At 37.8% G+C, this 10,806-nt stretch overlaps 1 protein-coding gene across 1 annotated transcript in view; it reads right to left on the reverse strand.

The window, feature by feature from the left end:
* The window catches only part of LOC133657013 (stromal membrane-associated protein 1-like), a 63,945-nt gene extending 53,755 nt beyond the window's left edge, over positions 1–10,190 (reverse strand). Inside the window, exons 1-2 of the mRNA XM_062057891.1 lie at positions 10,182–10,190; positions 8,726–8,786 (exon numbers count right to left, since the gene is read on the reverse strand). Coding sequence (XP_061913875.1) covers positions 8,726–8,786; positions 10,182–10,190 — 70 coding nt within the window. The remainder of the gene's footprint in view (positions 1–8,725; positions 8,787–10,181) is intronic.
* Between the last annotated feature and the right edge of the window lie 616 nt (positions 10,191–10,806).

Below are 10,806 nucleotides of genomic sequence, written 5' to 3' on the forward strand. Positions count from 1 at the left end.
GAGGTGAAGGCTAATTACCTCTCAGTTCCAGCCACATCGACCCCTTCTGAGCGCCTATTTTCAGCTGCTGGGAATATTGTAAACAAGAAAAGAAACAGAGCATGTAGACATGCTAACCTTTCTTCATTACAACTGTTAGTCACTCACTGGAATGAGTAGAATTTGTTATTGTGTACTGTGTTGGACTGGATGTTTATTTTGCACATTTTAAAAGCAATACTTAATGTTTACAGTGCTCCAGAATATTTAGATTGGCACTTTTTTGTATTGGATGTTTATCTTTATTTTTGCACAATTTAGCAAATAAGCAATACTTCCACTTTTGTTGAAATGTTTACACTGTTGTTACAGAATATTTCGTTTTACACTTTTTTGTATTGGATGTTTATCTTTATTTTTGCACATTTTAAAGCAAAATAAGCAATACTTTTACTTTTGAAATGCTTATACTATTGCAGAATATTAAGATTTGCACTGGATGTTGACTTTTATATTTGCACATTAAAAAGCAAATAAGCTACTTTTAATTTTGTTAAAGGTTAAAAGTTTTTAAATGTTTACATTGTTACAGAATATTTAGTCATGTTGTTGTCAATGTTGACTGAGTGGCCATACTTCTTTTTTTTTGTAAATAAAAGCCATGCCTTTCGAAAAAACTGGCCTACATTTATTTTTTCATCTTCATTTTGAATAAAAAAATAATCGGTAAAAGGCAAAATAATCTATAGATCAACAGATTAATCGAAAAAATAATCTATAGATTAATCGATAGAAAAATAATCGTTAGCTGCAGCCTTACTTGTATAGCGCTTTTCTACCTTCAAGGTACTCAAAACACTTTAACACTATTTCCACATTCACCCATTCATACACAAATTCACACACTGATGGTGGGATCTGCCATGCAAGGCGCTAACCATGACCCATCAGGAGCAAGGGTGAAGTGTCTTGCCCAAGGACACAACAGACGTCACTAGGATGGCAGATGCTGGGATTGAACCTGGAACCCCCACGCAGCCCCCATACCGTGGTATGTCTGAACGCACACACACACAGAGAGCTATGAAAATCAATGTATTTGGACCTTTTTTTTTTAGAAAGAAATAGAGTTTTGGGTGGCTCAAAACAAAGTATTTGGAAAAAAGGCTATGGTGAACATTTTCCTAAACTCAGAATTTGCTTTAAAACGAGGGTAAATGTTTTTTTTTAGCTTTATTTAGAGGGAGCAGAGGTTACACTAAACGTTTATTTTCAAACCTGAAGTGAACACAAAAGTAGTTCAACGGATAAAAACCCTCTCCATGTCCACCGGACAGTATCCCATGTTGGCTTTTAAAATTGCTTTTAACTCTATTGGGCCTTATATTGTTCATCTAGTAAATGTTTACCTGAGGTGTGGATGTTTCCCAACCTCCTTGAAACATGATGTGGTCCAGCCACTAATCAAAAAGAATAACCTTGACCCCAATATTTGATCAAATGTTGGACCAATCTCAAAGTTGCCATTTTGATCCAAGGTCCTAGAGAAGGTTGTTTATGATCAACTTATTTTTTATCTTAACTCAAATGATAATGGGGAACATTTTCATTATGGTTTTAAATCACAACATAGCACAGAAACTGCCCTTTTAAGAATTTTTAATGACTTTTAGCTGTGGACCCAGGTCAATCTTCAGTTCTTGTGGTTTTAAATTTGACTGCTGCTTTTGATACGGTAGACCACAGCATTCTTTTAACATGCCTTGAGTCTTGTGTGGGTATTAAGGGGTACAGCTCTAAAATGGTTCCAGTCATTTTTTACCAGCAGGGGTTTTTCTGCAAACCTAAGGAATACTCCTCCTCTGAGTCTGCCCTTAAGTATAGTGTACCCCAAGGTTCAATTTTGGCACATGTCCTCTTTTATACATGCACAATGTCTCTTTTCACTGCTTCGCAGATGATATTCAAATATATTTGCCTGCAACAGTAAGCAATAACCAGTTTGGTTGCCATGACTACTCTGCAGAACTGTTTGCATGATGTACAGGAATGGTTGGGGGCCAATTTGTTATACTTACACAAAAATAAAACAGAAATGGTTGTATTTGGTCAAACAAACCCGCTGCAAGGTCATGACAGTGCTATTGGTCCTCTGTCCTCATATTGCCACACATTAGCAAGGAGCCTTGGATTTATTTTTCACAGCTTGCTTAAGCTGGACAAACAAATGAGCTCTGCCATTAAATCTACCTTCTTTCAGCTACGACTCCTTGCAAAAATAAAACAGTATCTTCAACAGGCTGACTTTGAAAGACCAACCCATGCATTGGTGACGTTGCGCCTGGATTACTGTAATTCTTTGTACGTAGGCCTGGATCAGGGCTTTCTCCAGCAGCTGCAGCGCTTGCAGAACTTGTACTGGCCTCATTTCATTGGCTCCCAGTTACTTTTAGAGTGCATTTTCAAATTGTACTTATTGTTTGGAAATGCTTAAACCAAGTAGCCCCGGCCTATCTAATTGAACTGCTGCAGTCTTATTCTCCCAGCAGGACCCAGAGGTCTTTAGACCAGCTACTCCTGGCTGTCCCAAAAAACAGACTCAAAACCAAAGGAGATGGAGCCTTCTCAGTGGCAGGGCCCAGATTGTGGAACAATCTTCCACTATCTATTAAATCCTACCAGTCTCTGAGCCAATTTAAATCTAGGTTAAAAACATATTCTTACTACCTGGTGTTCAAAACCAGTTAGGCAGGATATCTTGGTTGTTTTTTATTTCTTGTTTTATACATTTTTGTATTATTTATTACATTGTAATCTTTTAGGTGATATATTCTGCACTTCTTTTATGGTATATTTTACTATTGTATTTTATTCATCCTTCTGTGTTACAATGTAAATATGACACTACCTGCCCTTTTTTTGTTTCAAATTGGTTCTTATGTCTGTACAGCACTTTGGCCAACTGGGGTTGTTTTTAAATGTGCTGCATAAATAAATAAACCGAACTGAACTGAACTAATGCTTAAAATAACCACAAGGCTGTTAATATTACAAGTTATCATGAATATACCAGTTACTACATTGCATATATACTTACAGCATGAATATCGCCGCCTTGTGTTTGCAGTTTTTTTACTGCTCCATAGTTTTTTACTATTCGAGAATGCACAGAAAATGACAACACAGGTGTGTTCTTGTCTCACATGAGAATTGTGGATGAAGGGCCAAATCCTAAAAAAAAGTGCAATTTTCCAAAAAATACTTTAGATAATTTGCTACGTGGACCACAAGTACTAACTGGTTAACTTGATTTCCTGCTTCAGTAATACTGGTATTTATCCTCAATATTCAAAATGCCTCTCTGTCTTTAATGCCACGCCATAGTATAATATTTTGCGATAATATTATTGTTTTATATCCCTAGTGAAGGCCCAGGTGCCAAATTCACAGCCCGCCACTGCCAAAATGTCTGAGGACATTTGCGTGATTTAATAGTAACGTCTGAACAGCACAACGTGCAATAATGTTTGTGACACTTTCAACTTCCATCCATCCATTTTCTACCGCTTATTCCCTTCGGGGTCGCGGGGGGCGCTGGAGCCTATCTCAGCTATAAATCTTGATTTGATGCATTATGCCACAAAGAGACCCAAACAAGACACACTATTGTATTTACTAAGTATAACCCAAGTGCAATATAAGCGGTAGAAGAATGAATGAATGGATAGATGCCATATTTCACATCTTTCTCACATCCCTAACCCAGCCTTGATCCTTGCAACTCATCTTATGCACACAAAAGAACATCTCACAGAGGGTAATTATTCCCTTTATACGTCACTAGAGATGTCCGATAATGGCTTTTTTACCGATATCCGATATTGTCCAACTCTTATTTACCGATACCGATATCAACCGATACTGATATATACAGTCGTGGAAATAACACATTATTATGCCTAATTTTGTTGTGATGCCCCACTGGATGCATTAAACAATGTAACAAGGTTTTCCAAAATAAATCAACTCAAGTTATGGAAAAAAATGCCAACATGGCACTGCCATATTTATTATTGAAGTCACAAAGTGCTTTTTTTTTTTTTTTAACATGCCTCAAAACAATAACAGTGCAATACTTTTTCATAACATGGTCACTACTCCCTAGTTCCTCTTGTTATATTCTTATTTTACTGTTATATTTTTATTCTCATTGTTGCTTTTTATTTTTATTCTTATTGTAATATTTTTCAATTTTATTTCCATTTATACCCCCATTATTTACTTTTTACTTTTTATATTCGATCTCAATTCTGTAAACTGCTGCTGGAATTTTAATTTTCCTGAGGGAACTCTCCTGAAGGAATCAATAAAGTACTATCTATCTAGCTATCCAAACAGCAGCTTGGAATTTGGGACATTCTCTCCCTGAGAGAGACTATGAGGAGGTTGAGGTGGGTGGGGTTGAGGTGGGGGGGTAGGGGGTATCGGGGGCGTGTATATTGTAGCGTCCCGGAAGAGTTAGTACTACAAGGGATTCTGGGTATTTGTTCTGTTGTGTTTATGTTGTGTTTATGTTGTGTTACGGTGCGGATGTTCTCCCGAAATGTGTTTGTCATTCTTGTTTGGTGTGGGTTCACAGTGTGGCGCATATTTGTAACAGTGTTAAAGTTGTTTATACACGACCCTCAGTGTGACCTGTATGGCTGTTGAACAAGTATGCCTTGCATTAATTCGTAATGAGTAAAGCCGGTAGATATTATGTGACTGGGATGGCATGCACGTAAAGGAAATGCCTTAAAGGTTTATTGGTTCTCTGTACCTCTCCCTACGTCCGTGTACACAGCGGCGTTTAAAAACGTCATACATTTTACTTTTAAAAACCGATACCGATAATAAGAAAACCGATACCGATAATTTCCAATATTACATTTTAAAGCATTTATCGGCCGATAATATCGGCAGCCCGATATTATCGGACATCCCTATACGTCACACATAAAGATTGAAATTTCAATTCAATTTCAGTACAATTTCAGTACTGCTTTTAAGAGAACAATCAAAGCAAATGGAAATGAAAATAGGAGGACTATTGTTTTCATCTGGTTAAACAAACAGTAAGATGTGTAGGATCCATTTTGCCAGAGGGCTACAGTTGTAAAGTAAACAGAGACATAGTGGAGGGGGATGGGAGGAAGAGTGGGGAAGAATACTGAAGCGTATTGGAATTATTGATTATGTGTGAAATCTCATCTTCTCAACAAGGCTGCAATGTGTGGATCATGTATTTATAGTCCAGTTCTGCATGCTGCATGCAACTGCATTGTCATTTTTTAGTCAGTGATCATTAGTTCTTCATTTTGTCAACATTCTAACATCACAAACAGAAGAGCCTAAAAAGTGTGTATAATTTTACCATATTTATAGTTGAAAGGCTTTATCTTGTACTTTCTTTCTTGTATTGTTTGTCTTTAGGGTCAACAAACATGGAGCAGAAATTCCTGGCATTTACTGCTCATAATGTGGGTCAAAATGGCATAGGTTTGAATCGAGCATGTGACCTATGTTCAATGTCATATTCTATAGCATTCTATCACTAAAGAGATTGTAAGCAGTGTTCCTTCCCAACAGCAAAAAAGATGATCCCACTCGCCTCTCTAATGCTTTTTGTTAGCACTTTCTTGTACATTGCATACAAACCCTTATTTCATGGTTGAATATGTTATTTCTACTCATCGAAACATGCCTCATGATGTGTATAATGGAATGTGTTGTTAGTTGTGCTGGGGCTGATGTTTTGCAAGAAAAATTTTAGAAATTTGCTGCTCACACACGGATGTATCCTTTGTCTGACTTATCCATTGTTTTCCCTTCGCAAAGAAGTATGCCTGAGTTGTTCCTTTTTTCCAAGTTGGAGACCCAATAATTATTGTCTAAATGTGAAAAACACATTTTTCATCAATTATGTATTTATGTCACTGAAGCTAACATTTTATTTCCACATAAATCCCTTTTTCAACCTTTGTGTCTACACCTACAGCTCTTCTTGAATAAAAAAAAGAGACTTGTTTTCTGCATCTGACACCGGCCAATTTACAGGTGAAATTTGTTATTGATTTGTCAAAAGCTTTTGACCGAGTTGATTATCATCTTATCCTGGACAAACCGCATTATCTTGGCCTGCATCAAAACGCCGTCCTCTTGTTTAACTGTTATCTTCAAAATAGATTCTGTTTTAGGTCCACTTCTTTACTTTATTTCTATTAATAGTTTACCTCAATTGTACTCATTCTGCCATGTTCATCTTTAAGCTTACCATTTCCATCCATCTATCCATTTTCTGCCGCTTGTCCCGTTTGGGGTTGCGGGGGGTGCAGGAGCCTATCTAAATATCAATTGTGTTATATGACAAGTTAAATATAATTTGCCACATGAGTTTAATACTGTCCAACAGTGGTCCAATTACAACAGGCTTGTTCTTAATGTGAAAAAAATGCTCTATGATGTAATATATGGTTTATCTATCTAGTTTATTAATGTTAGCAATATAACTTCACTAATGCAAGTTAATGTATTGAAAAACATTCGATAGATGAACCCTGAGTTTACTTTTAAACCCCCAAGATAATGTATGGCTGTTTGGGCACTTTCTACCAATCAATCAATTGGTTTTCATTTCAAGTTAGAAAAAGAAGAACATCACAACTGTTACATCCTATTCTCCATTGTGCAGATGTGATCTACCAAAACACCACTGACTGTATCCTCAAATGTCTCAATATTTTATACAACTCCTTATAGAGATGTCCATTCAGAACTCACCATTGCTGCATGTGCCAGACTCTGAATTGGCCTTTTTTTTTTCGAAATCCAGGCATTAGCTTCACTGGGTCTAGTTTATTTTTAAATATATTCTGCCGTAGTTAAAATAGCTTACAGTTTAGTAGACAGCTCCATACTGCAATAGATTGTGTACATTATACAAAATCCAAAACCAGTGAAGTTGGCATGTTGTGTAAATTGTAAATAAAAACAGAATACAATGATTTGCAAATCCTTTTCAACTTATATTCAATTGAGTACACTGCAAAGACAAGATATTTAATGTTCGAACTGAGAAACGTTTTTTCTTTTAACAAATAATCATTAACTTATCATCAACACATTGCAAAAAAGTTGGCACAGGGGCATTTTTTATCACTGTGTTACATGGCCTTTCCTTTGAACAACAATTGGTAAATGTTTGGGAGCTGAGGAGACCAATTTTTGAAGCTTTTCAGGTGGAATTCTTTCCCATTCTTGCTTGATGTACAGCTTAAGTTGTTCAACAGTCCGGGGTCTCCGCTGTCGTATTTTACGCTTCATAATGCACCACACATTTTCAATGGGAGACAGGTCTGGACTACAGGCAGGCCAGTCTAGTACCCACACTCTTTTACTACAAAGCCACTCTGTTGTAACACGTGCAGAATTTGGCTTGGCATTGTCTTGCTGAAATAAGCAGGGGCGTCCATGAAAAAGACGTTGCTTGGATGCCAACATATGTTGCTCCAAAACCTGTATGTACCTTTCAGCATTAATGGTGCTTTCACAGATGTGTAAGTTACCCATTCCTTCGGCACTAATACACCCCCATACCATCACAGATGCTGGCTTTTGAACTTTGCGCCTATAATAGTCCGGAGGGTTCTTTTCGTCTTTGGTCCGGAGGACACGACGTCCACAGTTTCCAAAAACAATTTGAAATGTGGACTCGTCAGACCACAGAACACTTTTCCACTTTGCATCAGTCCATCTCAGATGAGCTCGGGCCCAGCCAAGCCGGCAACGTTTCTGGGTGTTGTTGATAAATGGCTTTCGCTTTGCGTAGTAGAGTTTTAACTTGCACTTAGAGATGTAGCGAGGAACTGTAGTTACTGACAGTGGTTTTCTGAAGTGTTACTGGTTTTTGATGCAGTACCGCCTGAGGGATCAAAGGTCAATGTTGGTTTTCGGCTTTGCCACTTGCGTGCAGTGATTTCTCCAGATTCTCTGAACCTTTTAATGATATTACGGACCGTAGATGGTGAAATCCCTAAATTTCTTGCAATAACTCGTTGAAAAATGTTGTTCCTTAACTGTTTGACAATTTCCTCACGCATTTGTTCACAAAGTGGTGACCCTCACCCCATCCTTGTTTGTGAATGATTGAGCATTTCGTGGAAGCTGCTTTTATACCCAATCATGGAACCCACCTGTTCCCAATTAGCCTGTTCATCTGTGGGATGTTCCAAATAAGTGTTTGATGAGCATTCCTCAACTTTCTCAGTCTCTTTTGCCACTTGTGTCAGCTTTTTTAAAACATGTTGCAGGCATCAAATTCCAAATGAGTTAATATTTTTTCCATAAATAACAAAGTTTACCAGTTCGAACATTAAGTTTATGTCTTTGCAGTCTATTCAATTGAATATAGCTTAAAAAGGATTTGCAAATCATTGTATTCTGTTTTTATTTACGATTTACACAACATGCCAACTTTACTGGTTTTGGGTTTTGTATCATAGATCATCCACCAATACCATGTTACAAACATTCTTTATGACTCATGTATGAATCCTAAATTTAAATGTCAGACATGGAATAAACACAATTGATTGTAATATCTATCAAAAACCGTAATAAGATCTTCTGATCTTCAAATCTGATTTGAACGATTATTGTGTTATGAAAATGTTCTCATGATATATTGAGAGGGTTTGGCAGGTCTTACCTAGGCCTAGCAGGTCCACAGCTGTCTCTTTACTCTTCTTGGGACTGGCTCGATTCTCGGACTGTGTAGAAAAAAAACAACAGACTATATTGAAATATTACAATATGCCATACAATAAGGGTATGTGTATTCATGAGGTAAACATCTGAACGGTAGAGAGAAGGCAAAGCAGGCAGACTGAACGTACATAAAAAGTAGAAAGACAGATTTATCAGAAAGGGAATGTGGGGAATATACTGATACAGATGAACACAGATTTGATATGGGAGAGTGTAAAGGAAGGTGACTGCATGGGCTTCAAGAGATCTACAATGCTGCTAACAAACCGAATTTCTCCTCACCAAATTATTGATGGCTGGTATTAAACTCAATACTGTTTCAATCAAAGAAAAGAAAATTAATATGTTGTCTGTGCTTATTCAGTAATGCATTAGTGGTGAATTGTGCGCAGGAATTAGAAAAACATACACCAGTGGTGGATGGAATCACAACAGAAAGACAAAGGATGTGCTAATTCTAAAAAAAACAACATAATTTGCAGTCCACAATTTACTTTCAATGTACATAATTTTAAAATCTCAGTAATGTTGACTTTAATCCATCTATTCATTCATTTTCTACCGCTTGTCCCTTTTGAGATCACGCAGAGGCCTATTGCAGCACGAAAGGCGGGGTACACACTGGACAAGTCGCCACCTCATCGCAGGGTTAACTCCACACAGATAGACCCCATGCACGGGAATCTAACCCAGGACCTTCTTGTTGTGGCCTTCACTGAGAACGCAGAATGACCCAGAGTCGTCCGGCACCTTTTCACTCTACAGCTCCCACCGACTGCAGCTCCAGTCTGCACACCTTCACTATTGTATCTTTGTATTTATATACACATCACATCAGGGGCTAATCCATTAAGACACTTAAAAGTAGCTTTCAAAAATGAGAAATGTATAAAATTACCAAAACTCATCATGTTATATTTTTGGGTAATATGGCAGTGATGATGCTTCATTGGTTTTTGGTCAAATATCTTTAGTGATTGTTTATTTAACGACAACAGAGGCTTCACTACACATTTTGTGGCCTCTACCCAGATCATGGCACAATAAGACATCCATCCATTTTCTACCGCTAATTCCCTTCGGGGTTGCGGGGGGCGCCGGAGCCTATCTCAGCTACAATCGGGTGGAAGGCGGTGTACACCCTGGACAAGTCGCCACCTCATCGCAGGGCCAACACAGATAGACAGACAACATTCACACTCACATTCACACACTAGGGCCAATTTAGTGTTGGCAATCAGTCTATCCCCAGGTGCATGTCTTTGGAGGTGGGAGGAAGCCGGAGTGCCCGGAGGGAACCCACACAGGCCCGGGGAGAACATGCAAACTCCACACAGAAAGATCCCGAGCGCAGGATCGAACCCAGGACCTTTGTATTGTGAGGCAGATGCACTAACCCCAGACATATGGGATAAAATCATTGCATGCATGTAAACTTGTGCAGCTTGAACCGATGAACAAGGTCTAATAAGCCTGAAACAGTTTATAATTATTTTTATGGTCTTAGTCATTTTTAGGCTCATAACTTGAGAGGCTTTGGATATTTCTTACTGCCGAGAGCTCAAACCACTCGTAAACGTTTTTGTGTGTCTGTATGCGGAGTAAAACTATGGAACAAACTGGACTTACAACACAAGCAATGCCAAACTATTAATCGATTTAAACTATTATACAAACATGGGGTCTGGTTCAATTATAGAGATGAGGGTCTTTAATTTGACCTGCTGCTATACTCTGTCTCAAAGTGTAACATGTGCTCAATGTTTCCTTACCATTATTGCTATGTTGTCTATTACCATTGTTGCTATATTCATTATTTCTATATTGTATATACAAATTATTGTTACAGTGTAATAATTATTGTTACCTGGGGTAATGCCACTGTGATACAACATCGGTATTATAATCCTTGAACAAAGTAAGAGTGAAACTCATGTGAATAATCACTGAATGGAGAACTGGGGGTGGGATTAAATAAATTATCTTCTTCCCACTCCCTTTCAGGCAAAACTGGACAATCAT

Source organism: Entelurus aequoreus, linkage group LG09 (assembly GCF_033978785.1).
Source record: "Entelurus aequoreus isolate RoL-2023_Sb linkage group LG09, RoL_Eaeq_v1.1, whole genome shotgun sequence".
NCBI lineage: Eukaryota > Metazoa > Chordata > Actinopteri > Syngnathiformes > Syngnathidae > Entelurus > Entelurus aequoreus.